Consider the following 25,492-nt stretch of genomic DNA (forward strand, 5'->3'; position numbering starts at 1 on the left):
TCATTTATTCAACAAGTACTTATTAAGAACCCACTATATACTAGACATGAAGATATAGCCCTAAACAAGAGAGACCTGACTCATGCCCTCAAGATGCCCACCATCTAGCAGACAAAGCTAATATGAAAAAGGATGTCAAACTTGTGAAATGAGCTAAGGCATTAAACAATTTCTCCCATCTTTCCTAACCAAATGCAAGCTCAAGACAAATACTTAATTGAGAAATAATAAGACATAGTTCCATCTCATTTTTTCTGCTTAGGTTTTAGCTAAAATGCCTGATAGCTAACATACACAATAGCATTATTATTCTGATTCAACCATTCATGTGTATAGAACACAAGTAATCTCTTAAAAGCAAAATTCTAAGTTTTGATGTTTGTACCTTGAGCATTATTGTTTTGTTGTGATATCTAAATGGGTTATTCTATTCAAAAGTGTTGATTCACAACACATAGTTTATGTTGTTTTCCATAAACTTGAATTAATTTAATGAAAAATAAAATTTGCAAATAGATCTTTTATTTTATGCATTTTTAATTCATTTTTAATTTTTAATTATTCATTTTAAATTTAATTAAGTTAAATTTAAATATATTTTTTTCAAATGTAATGATAGCTACCAGGTACTGAACATATATTATGAAATATGTAATTCTTTTTTACACAAATGCTTGTCAACCCTGTTTTCCCCCTAAAGCACTGTAAGGTATGATTGGGCCTATTTTACAGATGGGGAAACTGAGAGCTGAGAAGTTATGAGGTTTCCCAGTACCAAACCGCTGGCCAAAAAACAGGAATGAAACCTCTGTTTATTTGACTGGTTAATTTCTTCTTTCAGAATCCTAATTTTCCCATGGAGTTCTCACCCTCCAGGGTTGCAGAACTCTTCATTGTGCAACATTATGATATTATGTTAATGTAGTTAAAGTTTTCAAGCAACCAGAGTCCAATAAAGCATCTATGGTGCAATAAAACATCTGATTAACTCATGAAAATGAAATGTAAATAACTTCTCAGATAAAAGACAAATAAATGGAGGGTATCTAACTGTGAACTCTGCTAAGATGAGCAAACAGCCAAAGCACTGATACCGATAACCTCCAAGCGTGGCTGTGTCAAACACTCCCAAAAAGAGGGAAAATGATCTCACATTAAGTGGGGGTTGGCCTACAAACTCATTAAAAAACGCTGGCGCAGGAAGGGCTTGTGGTTTTTGGTTTTCTATCTTCAGTGGAGCTGGCCCCACAGCAGTTCCCAGAAATCACTGCACCAGGGTCATCAGCTCAAGGAAAGATGTCCACCCTCTGAGCGCACCAACAGATCAAGCCAGATCACTACCAGGATCACTTTTCAAAAATCATCATATGATCCCAGGAAACCATGGAGAGTTCATGAGTGACTAAGAATGTGAACTTGAAGGTCTAAAATGAAATGCATATGCATCAAATTGCTCTGTTCTCTCTTCCTAAAAGCTCTTCCCTGTCGTTGGGTACCCAAGTGAACAACCACGATCAGATGACAGCTCCGGAAAAGCTTCCACCAGCAAATTACAGAGTGTAAGTGAAGCTAAGATCCACCCTGAGGCTAAGTTTTCTAAGGTCGGTAGCGCTTTTAGGAGCTGTCTTTCCCTCTCTTGTACAGCGGCTTCACTACCCTAGAGAAGTGCTAAAACGTTGGCTGGGCATTAATGCAGGGGAACCGCTTAGAAAGAAACATGTCACTTTTGGCTTGGGGACAGCATGCTCGCCATTCAATGCCCTACTGGTTTCTTAACACGCATATGATTACTATTGCTACTCAGGAAAGAGAACAACTTCTGACCTTGAGCGTGCGGGCTAAATAAATTACCTCAGAACGAAAATGGTGAGATCTCATAACAGCATCTGAGGAAAAAAGACAAAAAAAAAAAAAAAAATGAGACTTCATTTAGTTCCTTGCTCTTCACCTGTCCAGTTACTAAAGATTTACTTGACGGACAAGGGTCGGGAAGGCACATTCAGACGCCTGGAATTCTGTGGGGACATCCTGGAGGGTGGGGAGGTTACTAGGCCGTCGGTCTCTAGGTGTATTCTCCGCGAGAAGTTTCCGGGAAAGTTCTGGGGCAGTTGGGGAGCCCCAAACTCTCCATGCCTTACTTTCTTCCTCTTAAGCTCCAGCGATGGGTGGGTGAAGGGAGGCTGCAGCAGCCTCAGACTCAGCTTCAATTACCCTTAGGGCTTTAGCAAACTGTCACTAAGAATTTTGCGTCCGAACCTCCCCTTCCCAGCTCTGCACCGCGGTGGTTACCCCAACCCGGGAGACAGGAGGTAGGGGATGAGGTGTGTGGGGTGGGGGGGGGGGAAGGAGGCAAGGGACATTAAATACACAAATGCACTCAGCCTGGGGAGTGGGCAATGTTGGGGCTCGGGGAGGCAGCGCGCAAGCGAGCGAGGCGCGCTTCTCTCCCGGTATCGGCGTAAAGGTTCCTCCTGGCCCGAAGAAACCCGCGGCCGCGTGTCTTACCTCGGCTCCTTGAACGGCCCGAAAAGACCGATTTCATGGGATGCCTCCCTTTCTGGAGCTTGCGGTGCCAGCAGCAGAAGAACACGATGGTGGCGATGGTGCCCAGCAGAAGCAACAAGAGGAACAGGGCACATTGGATGCTGTAGGGTCTCAGCAGGACGAGGAAAGCCGCGGCGATCATGGTGCGGGCGAGGCGTGGGCAGCTCGGCGGCGGGGCTGGAGGGCGGCGGCACAGGCACCCGCGCGGGGCGCACGCCGGAGCGGCGGGCACGGGCGAGCGCGGCTCAGCGCGTCATGCCCGGCGCTCGCGGCCTCGCGCCCAGCCCAATGGCTGCGCACCCCGCGCCAGCCGCGCTATGCGAGTAACCCAGGGCTGCGGGGAGCGCTTGCCATGACTCAGCAGTCGGCGACGAAGCAGGGACTCGGCGGCGGGGTGCCGCTCCCCTCCCTCCCCAGGCGCCCCCGCCCGCGTCGGTGCGCAGCCCCCAGGCGCAGCCCCGCCGGGGACGCGGCGGGCGGGGAGGAGCAGCGCTGCGGCCGCGGCCACCCCGGCCCTGCGCATGGTCCCGCTGGTGCCGCCAGCTTCGGCTTCCCCGAAGCCCCGCGCACGTGGGTCGGGGCGGGGACGCGGCGCCGGGGCTGCAGCCGCCGCGGCCCGATGGGGGCGGGAATGGGGTGCCGCGGCGGGGGCTCGGCTGATGACATCACGGCCCGGCTGCGGCAACGCGGGCGCGCGGACATGGCTGCAGAGGCTGCGGCGCCGGCCGCGGGCTGCGCCCGGGCCTGAGCGCCCAGCGCCCTCCCGCGAAGCCCCCCGCCAGGCCGCAGGTGCTTCGGCAGGGCTCTTCTGCACACCCAGATACCTGGGGCTTCAACCTATCCAGCCTCCCTTGACCGAATTGCTGGGGAGCCGGGCGTCAGGGGGCGCCAAGGAGCCGGGGGGAAAACCGTAAGGCGCTGGCTTGGAGCCTCCAGGCGGTGGCACCCCCACCTCCCACCTCCCCGCGCCCCGCCCAGAGGTTGGGGCTCTGGAAGATGCTGCCGGGTGAGCTCTTGCTGGAGGGGGGGGTTCCTCGCACGTTGAGCGTGGACATCGGGAAGGGCCTTTCCTGGGAATTGGGGTCCTCCAGGAATGGGAGGTCCAGCCCTCGCCAACCCCCTCTCTAAACTAGGAATGCTCCACCGTGGAATGCTCGGGTCTGCGGACGTGAACTGTTTCACCTCCAAACTTGCTGCAGTTTCGCAGCTAAGAAATGGGCACTTTAGATCCTTTAGTACCCATGCGTTTAGCGCAAAACCTTGACTCATCTATCTAGTGTATCTGAAGGGAGATTAGGGAACTGGCAGATGTAGGCAGCTGGGAGTTGGCTTGTAAATATTTTGAGGAGAAATTTTTAGGGAGTGTGAAGACTCCCTTACGCATACACCCCTTCTTGTCTCTTTGCCCCCGCCCATTTCTTCATAACCAACAGAAAGTATTGTAGTTGAGGGCCTGGAGATTTTACTGCGGTCTCTGGTGCCATGTCAACGCGGAAGGTATGGCAGGAGCGTGCTGTGCGCCTTTCTGCGGACCGACCGCCGAGGCCACCCGGCCGGGAAGCCGCTGCTGCGGCAAGTCTGCGGCATCTTGCGGCCTTGACCGCTAGTGCGGCACCGCGTTGTGCTGCTCCCAAGGCACTCCCGGCTTTCACTCTATGAAGTTGTCTTTGTTGTTTGCTTAAATGCTCACAAAGGAAAGTGCAATTATCGTGACAAGGTAACCCGATGCTGCGTTTGTGAAATTTGTAGTAACTACTAAGGTGAACTCTGGGACGTCTAAGAAACTGAAAAAATTGTGTAGTGAAAATGTAATGTGTAAAATTATGAAAAGCAGTTAAACAATCGCTGGCAATACGACTTGTTTGTTATTTGCTTGTTGGCGCTCAAATCAGTGTGGTTTTCCAACTAGATGAAATCATTTGTAAAGCGCAGCATAAAAAGTTTAACCATTGATTTTCTTAAGGCCTTGAACATATTCCCAGGTATAAGCATTAAAGGCAACTGCAAAAGGCATTGCTTAATGCATCCTCAAATACCAACTGCATTAGCATGGCAAGCAGTGGGTTAAGTTCTCCTATGTACAACTCATTTCCTAAAACAAAATAAACGTTCAAGTTGTTGGCATGTTGCATCTCATTTGTTTTGGGTTAAACATGGAAGGTCCTTGTTTGTCAGCGCGGTGTGAAAATGTTCAATTGTCAGAGTACAGGCTGCACGAACAGTCAGAATAGGCTTCAGAGGTCCCTGGAACTCAGGGGCTGACAGGTAGCACTGCATCATGTGCACATTGCTCAGAGGTTTCCAGATACCGCAGCCCACTGCAGTGAAAGATTGTATTCCTGTCCATTGTGCAGGGGTAATTGAAGAGAATCCAATGTGTAGCACACGGGGAAAGAAGGTATTCCTTACTGCATAGACTCAGAGTGAACTGGTAAAGTGATTTAAAACAACAACAAAAGTGAATTAACCTTCTGCAAAGGATTGGGAGAAATAACTAAAGGAATTTAGGAAGGTCATCTTTACTTTATACTTATTGACTAAAATTTGCGAGTGAGCTGAAGTGGCTCTTAAGTATCCTTGAAGCTTGCCTAAGCCCCCAAAAACTGCATAGTGACCAATTTGCTCCAAATCCTTCATTAACAACAAAAAGCAACTAAATAGCAATTATGACTTTCCAAACTGTTACTTTAGTACTGTTGGTATAGTCCTGAGTCTTGCTGCAGCCATTTATAAGTTTCAAATGCATACAAGAACATCATTTATTTCTCTAGGCAGGCAAGTGCTTAATGATCATGAAGTAGGCTTATAGAAATTTCTCTTCAGATGCATTCATTTCTGTTCTTTGCAGCAGTTATCTCAAGGATACTAAAAATAAGCAAACTAATCATTGAAAGAATTTCATGTTTTGGTTGCATTGTTATTTTCTGATTTGCTTGTGGCTAATATATAATATACTTCTCCAAATAATGACATGTTATTAATTGTTTCTTTCTGTGTGTTTATGTTTTGCCTAATGCATTGTGGAATTCAATAAATATTAAATCAGCCAATCAATCCTTTTGGAAGTTAATTTAGTAAAATTCATACATTTTCTTTCTGCTAGGTTCTTATTAAAAAGAATAATTGAAGCTGTATGAAAGTCACTAAAAAAAAAGGAGTCTGAGCATAGACGTGGAGGAGGAAGACCTGTGGTCAAATCTTGCATATCAAAAAGTGAACATCAAAATTAAAGTATATTTGAAAATTTATTCTGAATCTTAGTTGCTGGGGAGGAGACCAATTTTTTTTACTTGTTGTGATAGTGAGTTAACACTGTCACCTAAGAGAAGACAAATGAGCTGGGGAAAATAGTTAAGATATCAAGCATGTAAAAGATGAATCAGCATGCAGTTCTTCTTCCTTTCAGATTCTCAACCAAACTGAGAACACATAAACGAAAAGGAAATTGAAGTCCCAACTTTATTCAGGGTAAGTCAGATTGAAGAACATGGCTTAGATCCAAGGCCAAAATGGACTATATTATTCCTTTTCTCACTCAGCATGCCCACTCAGTCACAGCTGAAGAGTTCTCACCCTTTCCAAAACTAGGACAGAAAAGAACCCTACTTGTACTACTTACTCAGAAACCAAAGGTTAAAATGAGCCACTCCACAAGGCATGCAACATGAATGAGTAGGAAACAGATCATGCATGAGAAGGGAAATTTTATACATCAGCCTTGACCGTTAATGACTATAAGCTCTCTACAATTTCCCTCCATAAATCACTAAATCATTCCACCTCCCAATGATAAGAGTGAGTAAGGTGCTTTAATAAACTGGCAGAAACATCTTCTGCAGTACTTCCCTAGAGATGAGAAATTGAACACAAATTCAGATGTTATTGATTAGGAAGAAGAAAAGAGCCCACCTTACACTGGGTAGAGACCAATTAAGAGAAAGGGAGAAATTAAAGATGACTCAAGTTTTGATCGGGGCGGAGGAACAGTTTTGAATAAAGATGGCAAACTTAATTTTAAGCCAGTTGCAGTGGAGCTGTTAGAAGGACATCCATGTGAAATTACCCAGGAAGCCAATGGAAACATTTGCGGAGAGTTCAGAATTAGAAAGACTGGGAGTCATCAGCATAAATTATAATCTAAGTAATAAACATGAGGGGAAATGACAAAGGAATCGTAACTAGAAAGAACTGAAATCTGAACTTTGGAGCTGGCTTCCAGCTGTAAGACAGAGTAGAGCAGAAGGCAAAACCATGGAAATCAAGAGGAAAGTAGTCCAATTTAGTCACTTATTAGATGTACAAATGTGAGGTTAAGGAGGGCAAGATCTGAGAACTATACCTCTGCAAACCCTCCAGAGACCTGATTCATTGCAGTGGGAGAGGCTAAAACCAGATGTTAGTGGATTCAAGAGGATATGGGAGATGAAAAAGAGCAAAGAGCAGTTGTCCATAATCTTAAAGCTGAGTGAAGGCCAGGAAAAAAAAGTCCTTTTGTTGTAATAGGACTACTTGAACAAGTTTCTAGGAGCCAGCAGTGAGAGGGAAAGAGTTGAAAAGAGGGAAGAGGACATATTCTTGTGAGGTTTGTGCTTTAGCAAATTGTTTTAACATATCTTGAGTCCCCAGCTTGGTTCTTTCTGCTCTTAGGCTGCTTTTGACTCTGCAGAGTTAAACCGTCCCTGATTAATTATAATGCCTCCCTGCCATAGTCTCCTCCCACCAACTAAGATTCAGAATAATTTTTTAGAGAAAATTAAGGATTACCTTGGAACTTAGCCCAGGTTGTCTGTAAGCTTTTACTGCAAACCTCTACTGGAAGTAAATAAATTACCTAACTGGTAATCATACAAGAACATTATGTTGAAATATTACCCCCTTAAAAACAAGTTTAGGTAAAAATGACTAAAAATAAATTATTGTAAATAAATCATAGCACTTTTGGACTGATGACCTATTTGTACCTAAGCGAAGTTTTTTACTCTCAGATTTAAGTTAAAGGATTTGAGAGGACATCTAAGTAATAACCTGTTTATCCCCAAATTATTTTTCATGACTATCTCTAACCAGGACCTGTACCCACAATATTCATGTCCATATATCAAAAGGTAAAGGAGCTATAGCATCTGAAAGAACTTTTAATGTAATTTTGGAGGTGACTTCCAGCCACCAGGATCTAGAGAGCTATCATGTGAATGGGTCACTATTTTTTTTATTTGGTATTTGCAGTAATATGTCATTATCAGCAAATATTTCCTGCAAAGGACTTTATATTCATTTTACCATAATAAATATTTTTAAATTAATTTAAAGCCATCATTTTGAGAGAAAATATTTCAAATGGATTCATCCCAAATTGTTCTTTCAACATTTTAGAAAGTTTAGATCCTTGTTAGGACTTCTTGTCCTATGATAATTCTATGGGGGACTATGTCCCTTTTTTGAGCATTACAGCCTCCTTCAAAAAGTCTACTGAGAGGGCCTCCCTGGTGGTACAGGCATTGAGGACAGTGCTGTCAAGCTACTGCCAGCCACTGGAGCATGGGTTTGATCCCCGGCTGGCCAGGGAACAGCCCTCATGGCCCAACAGACCTCTCCTGTCTCACTGGCTGCTCCCCTCAGCAGTGTATTTCAGTACATCTGCCTGCTGCTTCCCACTCTCTCTGGTGAATCCTTTCACCTCCCACATCTCTGGCTTGCACCCCAGTTCTTGTATGCATAAATAAATAAATCTTTGGGGGAAAAAAGTCTGCTGAGTATGGGAGTTTAAAAACATCAAAATAATTGAATTCATCTAGTCTATAATGCTTTGCAGACAGGTTTTGGAAAGTAATCATTTATTATCCACAAGCAAATAGAATTCATTTATACAGTTTCCACACTGAGTGTGGGATTAGTCATGCAGGAAAGTACTAAATCATTTGACCAGAAAATTTACTCATAGTTGTATGAACTGCCAATGGAAAATTCAAGAGCTGTTCATAAATCAAATTATGAAACTCTTAGAGTTATAAATCACTGAACAGTATACTTCATTATTATTCAGATAGTGTAAAATATTTCCACCATTTCTAAGAATGGGCAATTTTCAAAGCAAGTTTGAAAGCTAAAGTTATTGCCTTCTAGATTCTAGATAAGAGTATAAGTTACAGGCATTTCCACATTATAAGTGGAAAAAGAAGAAAGAAGTAAGGCAAAAGGTTTATGTTTTCATAGTAAATAGATAATGAGATGAATAAAACTTTAATTAATGTCTTAACAAAATGATAGCTAAATTTTCTTAATTTCTCTCGATAATACTTTGGAGGACTTTCACAGTAAATGTTTTGTGCTGTTAGATTTGTATATTAATGTATCAGCTTGCTGATAGCCTGAAAGAATACCATCACTGAAAGAGGAAGTAAGTGTACCAGAGGGAAAGAATTGTGAGGAGTACCTGATAATTAACAAAAAAGGTTTGAGTAATACACATTCCAAAGGTTATTGAAATTATCCAAATATGATAGCATCCTTTGAACCTAGGAACAGAAAGAAAAGTACATCTTAAGATGTCTTTGTAGCCCCAAATATCAAGTGCAAAAGGGAAATATAGTAGTAGAGTTTTTATTTCAAAGGGGAAAGTCAAAAAACCTAAAGTCTATTCATGTTAGTCTGATCTCTGCTGTAGGAATCCTTAACCTATAATGCAGAGATAGGCTTCTAAGGAACTGAAATAATACATGAAAATGTGGGTCTCTTTGGGGGGTCTTGATCCATAGTTTTCATTGGGCTCTTAAGGAATTATCAGAGAGTGAGAGAGAAGAGTATCATCAAAGCTGTACAAATCCACACAGGTACCAAGACTTCTGAATGCAATTTCAAGTATTTCTCTCCATTTTTCAGCATTAGCATTACTTACATATATCCCCTGAGAGTGAGCAAAATGTCTCAAGCACTATTAGTCTGTAATGAGAAGAGGTAACTCTTAAATAAACCTATAAAATAAATTAAGGGAAGTCTCCCAAATGCAACAGAATGCTGCCCACCCTAAGAGTAAGTGGGGCTGGTATGGTCAACTGGGTTTTCTTGTCTTCTTAGGACTTTAAAGATTGGAAGAAAGATAACTTTCATTGGGATGTCAGTTCTAACCCTGGGAAGTGGGGGGATGTGAGAAGATAAGGGTTAACTTAATTCTCTAAATGCCTTTAGGCTAGTTAGTTGTTTGAATAGATTAACCCAAAAACACTGCACCTAAGTTTTAGTCTTGAATTCAGCATCTACAAGGATCTCCATAGTAAGTTTAAGAGAGGCACCCTCTCCGACATGAGCCCAGGGTCTCACAAGATTGTCCCTTCTATTTTTATTATTCAATGAATTTTTTTGAAAGAAAATATAAAATGTATGAATTATTTTTTTAATAACCTATACAGAGGTAGAGGAATAACTTGATAAAATTTGGGTGGGTTTTTAATTTTTAATGTTGCTCTATGTGATACGAAAATTGTTAGAATAAGAAGAGAAAATAATTGGTAGCAGGTAAGAGGGAAAACCACTTAAGATGATTTATTAAATAATGTGAAATATGTGACTCAGTACATTAATTTTTCTAATGCTAAACCTTTGAGAGTATGAAAGATTAAATTAATAGAAACATTGGTAAATGGTAACCAGTTATTTCATTAATATATTAATATAGGATATATCAGGGTAGATATTTGAAGGAGAAATAGCCTGTCCTTTCATGATTTAAGATAAATTAATATTTGAAACTTGAATTAATCTTGATTTTTATGCATAGACATTGATCCTTGCATCAAAATTATTATATTTTGTGAATTTTACAAGTTGGCCTAAAGCTAATTAATGTTCTAGGATTTGATTACTTAAAGCAAAAAATATAAAGATCTAATCTTGCTCTCAATTTTCAAGATGAATAGAATGTACTACATTAATCAAAAAATGTTAAGTGAGGGCCTCCCTGGTGGCGCAAGGGGTTAAATCTTAGCACAGTGAAGCTTTCAGCAGTCACTGCAGCACTACTAGTTCTATCCCAGCCAGGGGCGTGACCCACATGACACAGTAGACCTCTCCTGTCTCACCTGCTGCTCCACTCAGCAAAGTATTTTAGTCGACCTGCCTGTTCTGCTCCCTACTTTGTCTCTGGTGAATCCTCTCATCCCATTCCCCACACCTCTGGCATGCACCCCAGCTCTTGTATGAATAAATAAATAAGTCTTAAAAAATGTGAAGTAGGCCTCCCCGGTGGCGCAGTGTGTTGAGTGCCATGCTCTGAAGCTGTCTGCAGCCTCTGCAGCACGGGTTCTATCCCAGCTGGCGAGAATCCCACATAGCACAGCAGACCTCTCCTGTCTCGCCCGCTGCTCCCCTCAGCAGTGTATATCTGTCGTCTGCCTGTTCTTCTCCCTGCTCTGCCTTAAGTGAGTCCCCTCAGCCTCCCGCGTCTCTGGCCTGTACCCCAGCTCTTGTATAAAAATAAATAAATCTTGGGCCTCCCCTGGTGGCGCAGCAGTTGAGCGCTGGGTTGCGAGGCTGCCCGCAGCCTCTGCAGCGCCAGTTTGATCCTCAGCCACCAGCGAGGGTCCCACAAAAAAATTATAAATAAATAAATCTTTAAAAAAAAAGGTGAGGTGAAAGATGTTTATATGACTTATAGTTATCTAAAATAGAATTTATAGCTGATTCTGACTTTTCACTCTGCATCTTTGTTTCTAACAAATGGAGGAAAGACATGTAAATATTAAGAATGAGGAGGGAGTTGAAAACTACTACCCAGAGAAAAATACTCTTGAAACTAGTATATCTTATAAACAACTCTGTAGATGCTAAAACCATTGGAAAAATTGCCCAGAGTCCCAGAGTTTGCTCATACTTTCAGATATCCCATGCATGGCTATAGACTTCTCATAGTTCATAGGGATAGGTGACTTTATGGAGCAGGTAAATATTGTCTTTCACTGTTCTTGCCTCTGATGTCTGTGCTACTACCTCTCTGTCATAGCAGTTTTCCTGAGCACATGAAGATGAAAGTAAACCAGGCACATTGTATATTTACAAATAAGGCAAATGCAAGGTCATTTAGCCTCTGGCTCTCGTGCCAAGTCTGGAGCTAGACAGAAATTGTACAAATGATGAAGCTAATAAACATGACTGGTATCTATCTATTCAGGCTGCTGTAACAAATACCCAAGACTGAGTAACTTATAAACAACAGAAATTTATTCCTCATAGTTCTGGAAGCTAGAAGTCCAAGATCAGGATGTCAGCAGGTCAGGTTCCGATAAAGCCCCTCTTCCAGACTGCAGACCATGGACTTTTAACCACATGGTCATTAGGGCTAAAGATTTCTGTGAAGCCTCCTATGAAAGTACTGGTTGAATTAATGAGGGGTCAATTCATCCCCCATCAGGACTTAATTACCCCTCAGAGGCCCCATAACTTAATACCACCTCTAAGGGATTAGATTTTCAATATATGAATGGGGGGATCATATTTAGACCACAGCGACTGGGTATAAGGAAGCCAGAAGAAATAGTGCTATATCTCAGGGCTAGTCACAGCAGAAATGTTATCAGCTCGAAATTAAAAGAGAGGGGAAAGAAAGTGTTTGTTGCAACCTGAAAGGAAACAGTCATACAGAAAAGGCTATGAGGGGGCCTCCCCTGGTGGCGCAGCGGTTGAGCCCTGGGCTGTGAAGCTGTCCACAGCCTGTGCAGCGCCGGTTCGATCCCTGGCGGCTGGTGAGGGTCCCACATGGCACGACAGACCTCTCCTGCCACCCCCGCTGCTTCCCCCGCTGCTCCCCTCAGCAGTGTATTTCATCAGTCTGCCTGCTCTGTTCCCTGCTCTGGCTCTGGTGAATTCTCTCACCCTCCCACGCTTCTGACTGTACCCAGTGCTTGTATAAATAAATAAATAAATAAATCTTAAAAAAAAAAAAAGAAAAAAAGAAAAAGAAAAGGCTACTAGGAAAGTCTGAAGTAACCCCATGGAAAGGGCACCAAGAGGATAAATTGTCCTAACTTCCCGCTCTCCTTTCTTCTGATCTCCAGCCTGGACAATCATTGACTATACCAAGCTGGAAAGCAGGCAAGGGAGTCCAAACAGGTCAACTTCTAGACTTAGCGAGCATAATGGAGATGCTAGAGAAGGCAACAGGAGGGATAAAGAGAGGATCTCCAACGTTTGTTTCTGAGCAGAACTATAGTCTTAAGAAACTGTTGGTGATCAAGTCAAGACTTCAGTCTCTGAGGGAGTCTATGAGGCAGACACTAACATGGAGAATCCTGTAAAGGACTTGGTCAAGTAAAGAAAGCAAAACCCTAGTTATTGGAATTGATAGAATCTTTTTTGCAGAACTTATTCGATGATTCGTCTCCAAGTCCTTCTTTTTTAAAATTTTTTTCCAAAGATTTATTCATTTATGCGTACAAGAACTGGGATACAGGCCAGAGGTACAGGGGGTGAGAGCACTCACCAGAGACAGAGTGGGGAACAGAACAGGCTGGTTGACCTAAATACACTGCTGAGGGGAGCAGCGGGCGAATCAGGAGAGGTCTGCTGTGCCATGTGGGTAGCTTCCTGGCAAGGGATCAAACTTGCGCTGTAGTGACTGGAAACAACTTCATAGGTTGCGTCTTAACCCCCTGCACCACCATGGAGGCCTTCTAGAGTCCTTCTTTAGTCTGCTTATGGGTTAGCAACTAGGGTTATTTACTAGGATCCACTAGGGCCCCTAGTTCACTGATCTGTAAAGTGTGAATAATAATTGTACCTATCCCAAAGAGTGACTGAGAGAATTAAACCAGTTAGTACAGATTAAATGCTTAGAACGAACCCTATATATAGTAAGTACTCAGTAAGGATTAGCTATGTATTTTTTCTTAAGTGAACGAGACAGAATTGGCAATATCTAAGGATATCATATAAAGAAGCTAAATGAATTCCTTCCCTCAATAATGGTTACATACATAAAAATGCATGATATCACTGCATTGTTAAATTGGTTTTGATAAATTTATAGCTTCAGACTGTGGCCAGATAAGAATGTTTCCTTTGTTGTCCCATCATGGAAAGTTGAAAAATGACTCAGATCTTAAGCCCTCAAATACACTTAATGTTTCTTTGGCTCATGTATAATCTCCAGTCTAGTCTAAGTAATGCGATTATGGCTAGGCGGCATTGTTGAAACTAGGATCCTAAAGCATACTGATCTTCTTTTTTTATTAGATATTGCTAAAACAACTTGGAAACTGAAAATGTGTTTTGATGTCATTTGGAAATGGAGTAAAAAATGTGAGTAGAAATTCTCCCTAATGGCCATTAGTATAATTCAGTAATTTCTAGCCAGAAGTCAAGAACACTTTGATGAGAAAACAATTGTTTTACTCAGGAGAGCGCTTAGAGTTCCCTGGGAGAAGGCACACAATCCATTCCAATTTGGTTTTCATTCCTCTAGTATAGATAAACATTTGAAAAATAACATAAACAGCTCAAGTTCCACCTTACTACAAGCTAAACTGAAACTAGTAGCCCATTTCACAAAGCACATTAGACCAGCCTCTGAATATTTAGAAAAACTTTATCACTGGTCTCCTCGCACTTTCAAACTCCTTTGGAGGGGATTCTGACCTGGGTACTACCAGGGACAGTTTATGTCTGTACATTTCAGAGCTAGGTATAGAAAGCCATTGCAGGATTTTCAGGCTTTTCTGCCCTCCTGCCACTAGGATTGCCCTGTCTGATGGGGCACCTGCATTTTGTTACTTTGTTGTAAGTTATACTGTTTACTTCTGCGGACCATGGCAGCAGTATTGGGATATTCCTCAAGAGAAGCAGGCAGGAGGGAGAACAGGAGAGAGATAAGAGGAAGAATGCCAGAGAGCCCCGCAGAGTGAAGATTTGGGGAGGCTGGGGGAAGGCCTGCCAGCCTCTGCCTGCCAGCCTCAGCCTGCCAGCCACCCCCCCACCCCCAAGCTGGTTGCTGTAATACATGTAAAAGCTCAATGAAAGCCTGAGAAAGCCACCAAGGGCTCCAGGACACTGCTTTACCGGGTCTGCTCAGATCATAGATATCCTAGATATCCTGCTCTATCCCTTTCTGCCACTATAGCCATCCAAAATGTTTTAAAACTTATATAATAGCGTAATTTGCTTTTATTGTAATGATGTACTAAACTTTCACTATTTTTATCTAATTCATAATAGAGGGTCTCCCTTGTGACACAGGGGTTAAAGATAGCGCTACTATCATCAGTCACTGCAGCCTGAGTTGATCTGGGCTGGCAAGGAAGTGACCCACAAGGCACAGCAGGCCTCGCCTGTCTCCCCCGCGGCTCCTCTCAGCAGTGTATTTCAATAAATCTGCCTGTTCTACTCCCCACTCTGTCTCTAGTGATCCTCTCACCCCTTGTACCTCTGGCCTACACCCCAGCTCTTGTATGCATAATAAATCTTTTTTTAAAAATTCTTAATAGAGTTAATATTTAAATACAGAGGCAGATGAGACACCAGAATTATTTTGATATTCATTTAGTTTCCTTAAATTTGGTGACTTGTTTCTTAGATTTCAGAGGTATCTTTTGTTTATTTGAATTTCTGCATTAATTGTATCATTGAATTATTAAAAGTAAACCTAACTGCATTAAGAATTTATATTTTATATTTCATTTGTTTTCATTAATCACAAAATTCCCCTTTATGTGTTGTTTCACAGTTATGATGCGAATTCATAATTTCAGTGTTGCTTAGAACATTGTTTTTCTTTATTTTCTTAATTGAGGTAATATTGGGGGTACTCCCATCCGATATTACCCCTATAGTCTACTCACCACCAACTCACCCATATTCCACCACTATAGACCACTCTTCTCAAAGCTATTGGTCATAACCCATTAGTGAGTTGTGAAATCAATATAATGTGCTTTGAACTAGTACTTTTAAAAACTAAATAAACTATAGTAGATAGAATAGAAACTGAGAAAGTACATCACATGTAGTGAGGGTGAGTATATTTAATAAAACCTTGTTTTCATTTTTTGTTTGTGCATGTGTGTATGTGTTTTCTGGATCAAAATGTAAAGTGTGTTTTTTGTTCTGAGCTGTGGCTGAAACAACATTGAAAGCCGTTGGCTGATATCATCCATCCAAACACATATCTTGGTGTCCTTGTGGATGTGGTTATGTATAATCTTGTCTCCTACAACTAGGGAATTAATGTCTCTGTTAGTGAAAAAATAAAAATAAAGAAGGGCAGATAATTACATGACAGATTTTTTACTATCAGAAACTATCCATGTTTAATATATAGCCTTCTTCATAAAAGTGCTTCAGAATTTGCTAGTTGGCAAATAATAGAAATTTTGAATTACCCGTTTCTAAACACGTAACAGAAAATTGACCTGAAATCTACTGAAAAGTAGTCATTCTAAAGGAAGTCTGATATATCCATTCTGCTTAATCTTAAATGAATTATTTGTCAAAACAACTTGAGTGTTTTCTCTGTAATCAAATTATATTAGCAGGAGAAAACTTTAGTACAACTAGGGATAGTATAAAAACAAAGATTTAGAAACTGATTTCCCCCAGTTTTTTTATTGAGGTAAAACATATGTAAAATTTGCCATCCTAACCGCTTTTAGGTGTACAGTTCAGGGACTAAGTATATTCTCGTTGTTATACATCCCTCAACCCCATCCACCTCCAGAATTCTTTTCATCTTGCAAAACTCTGTATTCATTCAATAATAACACATATCCCTCCCCTGACCATGGTTCCTCCCAACCCCAATGAACCAAGGCTCTGCATCCATGATCATCACTAAGTAACATTTAAGAGGGCCTATCAGTTAAATCTAGCAAAACTCATTTTTATCAAATACTAACAATTTGTTTCAGGATCTTATAGGTTCTACGTGTGTCTCTCAAGTATTATTGTTAATTTATTAGTAATAATGTGCAGGCATGTAAGGCACTGAGGAAGAAGATTTACAGCAGCTCACCTACTTACTGTCCAGGAAAAGGTAGGAAGAGGAAGAAAAGAATGGTGATACAGTTTTAATTCCTTTTAAATATTATAACTGGCCTCCTAGGTCAGGCTTCAACAAACTAATGCTCATCTGGTTGCCACATGTTTTTTAAAGCCTATAAACTCTTTATATAGTTTTAAATAGTTGCAAAAATTAATATAAAAATAATGTCAACATATCATATGTGAAAATTATATAAAATTCAAGTTTCAGTGTCTATAAACAGTTTCACTGGAATACATGCATCGTCATGTATTTATGTACATATGTATGTATTTTTAGCTGAATACAGTGTGCTTTATTGGTGCTATATGACAAAGTGGGTCTCCCTAAAACTTCCCCCTTCTCCAGGAGGTCTGGGATGGAAAAGTGAAGAGGTCAGGAGATAGTTTATTAAATGATTGGAGGAAGGACTCCCCAGGGGCTCTTCCTCTTGTGCTGTCTCTGGGGTTTGTGGTTCAGGGCCCTTAGTCCTTGGAAACCATGCCTTGTCTTTTTACTTTCTTGACACTATCATTTAGGAAAGTAATATTTTTGTTGTGATATTTGTGAAAGCATTGCCTAAGCCATGATTACTAAATTTACTCCCACATTTTCTTCTAAGAGTTTTCAGTTTTAGTTCTCATACTAAGGTATGTGATTCTTCGTGAGTTAATTTGTGTGTATGGCATAAAGTAGCATTCATTCTTTTGCATGTCAACATTTAATCCTTGTCAAAAATCAGTTGACCATAAATGTAAGGATTTATTTCTCATTTCCATCCCAGTTATGTATATCCCTGTACTAGTACCCCACGGTCTTGATTACTTTATAGCAAGTTTTGAAATTGGAAAAAGTACTTTAAGTTTCTTCTTCAACATTATTTTGGTCATTCTGAATATCTTGCATTTCCATATAAATTTTAATATCATAATGACCATTTCTGTTAATGGCATATGTTACTGAACCAATAGTGTCAACAGTGAATTTCATTCATTCTGGTGGACTTGACTAAGATTAGCTATATGAATGTTTTCTGAAAGAGAAGTTGAATACTCTAACTTGTCCTGCTACACATTTCAGTAGCCCAAACATTGGTAAAATTTTACTGCAAATGTTTGAGCTCAGTACCAAGACTGAAATTTTTGTGAATGAGAACTTCCTTCATCCACTCTTATGGAACACTGAATGACTTTGGAAATTAGCTTTTATTGCAGACTTTATAATGTTTCTTAATGAACTCATTAAAAAATTATGACAAAATAGGTAGTTATATGCAAAGCTTACACTGAGTCACTGATGTGACTCAAAAGTAATATTAAACTGCTTTTTATACTTCCCTTTCTGTCAAAACTTAAAACAAGAAATAATGTTTTCATCCCACATGTATTTGCACTGGATATATTTTGCAAGTTAAAATTACGGTTATAGCATTTCTTTTCTAAACACAATGCCAATACAAAGGAAATTTCCATTTTTGAAAATACATTTCACTATGTGATTAAGGAGCTTCCACCTAACCTTTAAGTGAAAGTAATTAATCTGCAATAAAATGACATACTAGAAGGCAAATATCAGGAGAAGAATTTAATAAAATTCTGCTAAGAGAAGAATATTCTCAAATGAAATTATGAACTCATTTCGGAAGGCATGGAATTTCTTGGTGATTTTTTTGTACCATGTTGTGAATTTGCTACAAAACATTGAATACATACTTTAAAATGGTTTAAATGATGATTTTTTTTACTTATGTGAAGTTTATCTCAATTTTAAAAATTATAAGCTTAGAAGTAATATTAGGATATGATAGTAACTATCAGTGCAAAAGACATTTTTAAAGATGAAATATGTAATTTTTTATTATACTTAGCATTAGTAAATGGGCACTTGCAATTGATTTTAATGATAATAATACCTTGAATGTGTTATTTAAGTCCACTCTAACTAGTAGACCTGTTTTACAAAAAAGTTTACTCAGTTATTATTGGTATATTTTATGATATTTTAGGAATGAAATTTTGTGAATAAAATTTTGTGAAAATTATTTTCTCTCACTATATGAGAACCCACTTAATTCTCTCAATTTTGACTCTTGGTTCTGCAAAGTCTAAACTATTTACTATCTGATCCTTTTTAGAAAATTTTTTTAGGTAAATACACTAATGATATCTCTAAGGAGTAGTTGTTTGTATTTTCTTTTAATGTGGAATGTTCTTAGTTATATATCCCTGACTCAAGATTGCTTGTGGCACTCCTAGAATCATTGGATTTTTAACTTTCTTAGAGAATTTCATGTAAACTAAATGAATCTAAGTCATAAAATGGAGACACATCACAACTTAAACATACCTATGTGTGTGGACACCATCAAACCTCATGCAGAAGTCTCATCTATTATTCTAGACCTCAGAGTACATATATCATTGTGAGAATGTAGTACCTACAAAATCAAGAGAATGCCCTAAACCTTTCCTGACTCTACCTGCACCTCTTGATTTGCTTGCACTTGAGATTATTAGTCAAGTTTGATATTAGGTAAGATGTCTGATATTTAAGATTTGACGGTCTAGACCTATGTGTTAACTCAAGTGCTATTCATGAATTTGAAAACCTGAAGTCAGTCTTCAGAGTCACAGCAAGCAGTTTTGACAAGATCATCCCACATATTATTTTTAACATGGAATAGAAGATAATTTTTTTAAAAATAGGTAAAAAAAGACCATAATTTCTGAAAGAATAACTCAGTATAATTTTACAATAAACATGTTACTTTCTGCTCTACAGTCCACATATTTCTTGAAGTCTTTTTAAAGCACATTTCTGTCTGTATTTAAAGTTTCATTCTTTATCATGAAACATCTTTTCATGAAAATGAACATATTCAAGTAACAAGGATACTATGACCAAATGTGCTGTATTATCTTTATATAGCAAAAGTTAAATTTAATCTTTCAACCATATCATATTATCATCCACTTTGTCAAGTTTTGAAAAAGGATTATTCCCTTAAAATTTTGTGAAATGTACTGATGCCTTCAAGATATTTAATCCTATTCTTTATAATACTGTTTTTCAGCTTACACCAAGGAAAATCTTCTACCTCAAAACTTTAATATCTTCCAAAAGACAAAACAAAATAATCTTTAAACAATTTTTATTGATTTCCCTTGAAATGTTTTGGTTCTGATGCAATCTGCTATTATTAATGTCTTTTTCCCTAAAGATATGTAACCTCAGTCCTCTGAAAAACTATTTGCCAAAATGTATAATGTTTCTCCATTTTTTTTGAGACTTCTCTTAACTGATTAACAAGAAAAATCTTGTAGAGGTATATAAACTTGTAGAGGCACAAATGGAAACATTTAGTGAAAGAAATTTGAGTGGCTAGTACCATTATAAAACATACAATTGTAAAATATTATGTATCCTCTTTTTTTTGGTTTTGTTTTTAAGGAAAAACATTAACCTTGGGGATCCGTCAAGAATAGTACCATCTACATGGACATTCCCTTCTACAGTTTCAAAAATCTTTGATAATTAGTTGAGAAAATGCAGAAGATCTTGCAAACAGATGAAATTACCAATACCCAAACTCTTAGAAAAGGAAAAAGGAAAAGGACAGAGACAATGGACTCAGAGAATGCAAATAGTGACATGGATAAAGGACAGGTTGGTGTTTTATTGCCTTGATACAATTTTATTTTCTGGCTCAACCATAAGTCCATAATTCCTTTCATAATTCATATTTTATATATAGATAATTTCCCCTCTTCTATTAATTAATTCTCCCCTTTAATTCTTTATGCAACTGGGAATTTAATTTCATATTCTTTTTTTAATATTGAACAAGTTGAGTTAGAAGCATGCTCAACATACATTTTTATTTGCTTCTATTTAAGTATGCCTATTAGCCCATTGTTCAAACATGTGAAATAAAATATTCTGTGAAATCAAAGATCAGCAAACTATTAGGAAATATTTTTCCTCTCAAAAAACGGTGGAGAAATTAAAATACCTCGCTAAAAGGTATTTTCAACAGCAGTTTGTGGCCCATCCTCATCACTAGTTTGGTTAAGATTCCTATTTTCATTTTTTAATGTATTCACTTATTCCTTTTTTATTTGAATTCCCCACTCCCTTTCTCCTACACTTTGGACAACCTATCAATGTGTTTATTCTGTATCTTTTTATATGTGTGTCTTTGTAATACATGCATTTATGCATGTTTTACCTGCATGTGTTATTTCATTTTTTAAATGCATACTATCCATGTCACATTTAAAATATTTTTCATATTAAATTTTGAAGTTTTCTTCATATCCCCATCCCATCCATCCTGTTTGCACTTCCCCACCCTACTAGGTAACCAATTAATTTCTTTTTTGTTTATCCTTCCACTGTTTCTTTGTTCAAATAAAGCAAATGTAAATATAAATTCTTATTCCCTCTTTTGTTATAAATAGTAACTTATCAAGTATGCTGTTTTGTATTCTAGTATGTTGTAAGTTTTTAGCTTAATGTATATTGAAGATCTTTTTATTAGTACAAAAAGGACTTTCCTTTTTACAGTTCCATATTATTCCACTCTGTGTATGTACCATTTTTTGTTTTACCAGCCCCCAATGATGGATATGAGGTCTTTCTGATTTTTTTCTTATTACAAACCACGGTACACTGTGTAATGTAATGGAAACATCATTTAGTACATCATTTGTACACCTCAGTCTGCTTCTGATTTTGCAGTTAACACTTTTTGACATCTGTCTATATTATGTCAATATCATTCCTATTATCTACTGCATCTCACTACTGCACAATTTAGATAGTTTACATATCCTTTCTTCTAGTGATGCCTCCAGTATCTTGCTGGACAAACTAATAACCTACTAGTAATGACAAAATAATATCCTCTGGCAAATTCTTTTAAGAAATTGTTAATATTTCTTATAAATAGAATAAACACATAAGAGAGTGTTTTATTACTTGTAAGTTCTATGTTAATTTCTAATTCACTTGACTAGATACCATAAGATTGCTTTCTAGAATGTCCACACAGCAGCAATGCATAAGGAGTTCCTATATTTGTACTCCCCTACCAACACTTAGCATTTATATCTATATTTGTCATTTTTCATATTTCACAGGAGAAAATATCTCATTGTACTGTTCTAATACAGGTTTGAGGGCCCAGTGTTTCCTTGAGGGTTAAAATAGCCATATGCTCTTCCAGGCCAGTATTACGATTTCTTTAGCAATATGGTTTCCTTCAAAACTTAATAGCTTTCTAAATTATATATTTCAATTTGTTTCCATTGCAAATAACTATAGCCAGAGATCTTATTTGCTCATAAGTAACTTGAAAACTCTCCTCATTTGTGATGGCATGTGTTCTCAGCCTCTTTCACCTCTAATTTGTGAGATAATCTTCCATCTCTGCAAACTGGCTAGCACTGACAAGAAGCAGCTGATACACACCATCCTTCTTTCTTTTTCCAAGCTCAGTAAGCATTTAGTTTGCCTTCCAAGGTATCCAGGGTATGGCACCAAGATTTAACAAGAGCTTTCCAGAATGTCATACCTGTGTTCTTCTTTATATAAATTAACCTCAAAGCAGTTCAGACACATCTCAGGTTTTGGATAATACTGTTTCTAGGTAGCAAAAACTAGATTAGTTGTTACGTATCTTACAAAGACCCAAAGAAAACAGTGACGTATATAAGATGAAAGTTTATTTACCTTTCACATAACAACAAGAGCAGTCCAGCTATGACAGCTCCACAATAGTAGGGATCCTTCTAATCTTGTTTATTTAACTTCCTCCACACTCAACCACTATCTCTGAGTAGGATGACTACTCCAGTTACCACTACCATCTTTTTTCTCTGCTAAAATCAAAAGGAGAATATAAGCAGGAGAAGGTATGCCCATTCTTTCAAAGTCAGGATGTAGCAGTGGTACACAAGGCTACTACTCATATTATCTTGGCAGGAAATTAGTCACAGAAGCACACTGATCTGCATGGGAATCTGGTAAATGTAGACTGTAGTTGACAGCTATGTGTAGAGCTAAAAACCTATTATTATAGAAGAACAAACACCTGGAGATAACCTGCAGTCTCTGCCACTGTGCAGATTCCTATTGAATTTTTATCTTTTCTGTTGGACTTCATAGTCTATTATGGTGGGATTCCTGGTCTAGTCTTAATTATTTGCATAAATACTACAAGACAATCAGTATCTTGTGGTTTTAGATTTTGCAAATATCTGTCCCAATATTATATTTGTCTATTAACTTTATGCCTTTCCAATGAGGCTTAAAAATTAATAAGCTTTTACTTAATTTTATTTCTTGTAGGAACTTGCTAAAAGTGGCAAGAACTAGAACATATCTTCTAATATTTTCCAGTTTCTCTTTATGCAACTATGGTTTCAATAGGCATCCTTCAGGTTAAAAACAATCTCTTGTTTCTATTTAATCAAATTCATCATTTTTCTTTAATTTTTATATATCTAATGTGAGAACATTACTTGCCCACATATTATATTAATTTTTGCTATTATATATTATATGTATACATATCACACATATTTTATAATGAAATATGTATAGAGATACATATATTTGTATATTTATAAAATAAGAATGAAGTTGAAAGTACAAGTTATAAACATACAAAAATGCAATTATAATTTCTATAACTGATTTCATCTGTCTTTCAGTTCTGCTTGATATAGAAAATGGCCCCACCTGATAAGGCAAAAAGTACTTAGACTTGTTCAGTCACAGTGTGCAGTTCATCACAGTGTTCTAGTTTAAAAGAGTTCTTTTAAGATATTAGTATAACTTCAGGATTTAAAGCTCAATGGATCTTTAGTTCTCACCCTCCTCCACTTGCTATTTTTTTCCTGGGAAGTAAGCCAAGTTTTCAAGAATTTTACAGAGCATTCCAGCATCTGGAGAGAGCTACTAGTCTTCTACGGAGGTTCTAACTGCCCTGGCTGGTTCCTAGATGTCAGTATTACTGTCGAGCTACCACCAGTCTTCCAGGGACATTTGGGGTTCTATTGGCACCAGCTGCTGAAGTTTGCCATCCTGGTGCCCATGACCATTTTTCACATAGTTCTGGCACAGTGGGGGCTCTATACTATAAACTAAGCTGTTTCTGTTTCACCCATTCCCTCAGCACTTTCCTATCTCCTGACCAGGATACCGCGTCTGTTTGGATTCCCTAGCTATGATACCTAGGCTCTGAGTCTCTAATCCCTTTGTCTAGAATACCAATTTTGATCATTTCTGATTTATGACTGAGAGAGATACCATGTTGCCCTGATCATATACTGACATAGAGCCTCTTTAGGGACTTAACAATGCACTACGCAGCAAGGAGCCAACCCTCCTGTTCTAGGATTGCCTTTCATATATCTGAATGTTTCCATCATATCCACTACCCCTGTGATCCATCTTCCTTTTCCTCATCCCCCAAAAGGCAAGTGCAAGGAGGGACAAAGACACTTGAGTCTGATTTCCAGCCATTCCTCTTTCTTTATCCTAAGGCTCCTCCTCCTAGCACCAGAATGTCTTTTCCCTCCCGGTGGGTGCAACAGGAACTTCCTTTATGCCATTCCTCTTTCTGTTCTATTCTAAAGTTTATTTTAAGAAACTTTATTACTCCAGGCTTCTAGGTTTGGATCTTCATAGGTTCTCTATGCTCCAATTTTCCAGATTTGGATTTATAAAGATAGATAGATGTCTATATATCTATGTCTAGCTAGCTAGCTATATATATATATATATTTAGAGGTCAGCTCAGTACTTTGAGAAAATTCTTGTCTCAACACAGTCTGGATTTGACAACTCAGGAGCATGCATTTTGGGACTGTTGTCTTGCAGTTGACCTTAAAAACTACTTCTAAAATTAAAAAGTAAACATGAATGCTTTGTTTACATGAATCTTTTCTCTGATGCAATAAATCCCAAAATTGGCTTCATGGCATAGTCTTCACAGCAAAGCTGTGAATGAGGAGTTAGAGGAGAAATGAAGATTGTAGATAAATACGAAGATTGTTGTTTTGTTGATTCTACTCTTGTGCTGTCTTTCTTATTTGTGTTTTTAATGACGTTTGAAAGTCAGAATCTTGATTTCTGTTTTGAGAGAAATGTGCTAGGTAGGACCAGCTCCTCTCCCGGAGCTGGAAATCCTTAGGAAAACAGAAATTTGTAGGTCTGATTAATTCTTTGTCAGCATACAGAACATAGGCTAAGCCATGAAAGTTGCTTTGAAGCCTCTTGTATTGTGACTGCCTTGTATTTTAGAGAGACCCATTTTCGGGAAATGCTTTTCTGCCCGGTGAGAGCTCCAGTGAGGATGAAGAACCTTTAGCAGAGTTGTCGAAAGAGCAATTATGCAAGAAAATAAAAAACCTGAAACAAAAATTAACAAATACCCGGAAAGAAAACAGCCGACTTCGACAGTCTTTGGTCATGCTTCAAGGTAAATTTTGAGAAAATTGACACTTTTTAGATAAAAAAAGAAAATAAATGATGAATGAGAAGTATTGCAAATCAGCTGTCAAGAGTGGAAAAGAAAACTAGTACCTTAGTTAAAAAAAAAAACACATTTTAAGAAAGTCAATGATTACATATTTTAATACAGAAGCACTCTATCAAAACATCTACTTAATTGCCTAAAATACCTTAAATTATTCTTACAAAATACCAAATGTGTTCATTTAGTAGCATTCAGTGGTTATTTATTGAGCATTTAATATAGGCCACTCACTGCACTAGATCTTAGAGAGAAAAGGTTAGTGAAATAAAAATGTGTCAAGGTGCGCATGATGTGCTCATCTCATTTTCTTCTGCAAGAGAACTCACTAGAAAGTGAGTCTGTTGTGATCCATTTCGGAACCACTGGAATTAATGATTTCATATATTAAATTTCAGTTTTGG

The 25,492-nt window shown here is 38.7% G+C and overlaps 2 protein-coding genes across 13 annotated transcripts in view; one reads left to right on the top strand and one right to left on the bottom strand.

Moving 5' to 3' along the window:
* DST (dystonin) overlaps nt 1–2,929 on the bottom strand; it is a 415,236-nt gene extending 412,307 nt beyond the window's left edge. For 5 of the 8 annotated variants that reach the window (XM_037519890.1, XM_054698892.1, XM_054698894.1 and 2 more), the window contains exons 1-2: nt 2,506–2,716; nt 1,825–1,886 (exon numbers count right to left, since the gene is read on the bottom strand). In XM_037519890.1, coding sequence (XP_037375787.1) covers nt 1,825–1,886; nt 2,506–2,686 — 243 coding nt within the window. In that variant the 5' untranslated portion in view covers nt 2,687–2,716. Of the gene's footprint in view, nt 1–1,824; nt 1,887–2,505 lie in introns of all 8 variants that reach the window. The other 3 variants (XM_054698893.1, XM_037519898.1, XM_037519891.1) reach the window with 2 other exon arrangements.
* Nucleotides 2,930–3,329: 400 nt separating this feature from the next.
* BEND6 (BEN domain containing 6) overlaps nt 3,330–25,492 on the top strand; it is a 40,347-nt gene continuing 18,184 nt past the window's right edge. For 3 of the 5 annotated variants that reach the window (XM_037519902.2, XM_037519904.2, XM_037519906.1), the window contains exons 1-4: nt 3,330–3,550; nt 13,768–13,833; nt 19,997–20,212; nt 24,857–25,034. In XM_037519902.2, coding sequence (XP_037375799.1) covers nt 20,093–20,212; nt 24,857–25,034 — 298 coding nt within the window. In that variant the 5' untranslated portion in view covers nt 3,330–3,550; nt 13,768–13,833; nt 19,997–20,092. Of the gene's footprint in view, nt 3,551–5,950; nt 6,013–13,767; nt 13,834–19,996; nt 20,213–24,856; nt 25,035–25,492 lie in introns of all 5 variants that reach the window. The other 2 variants (XM_037519903.2, XM_037519905.2) reach the window with 2 other exon arrangements.

Source organism: Talpa occidentalis, unplaced genomic scaffold, assembly GCF_014898055.3.
Source record: "Talpa occidentalis isolate TD23 unplaced genomic scaffold, MPIMG_talOcc4v2.1 talOcc4.2, whole genome shotgun sequence".
Taxonomy (NCBI): Eukaryota; Metazoa; Chordata; class Mammalia; order Eulipotyphla; family Talpidae; genus Talpa; species Talpa occidentalis.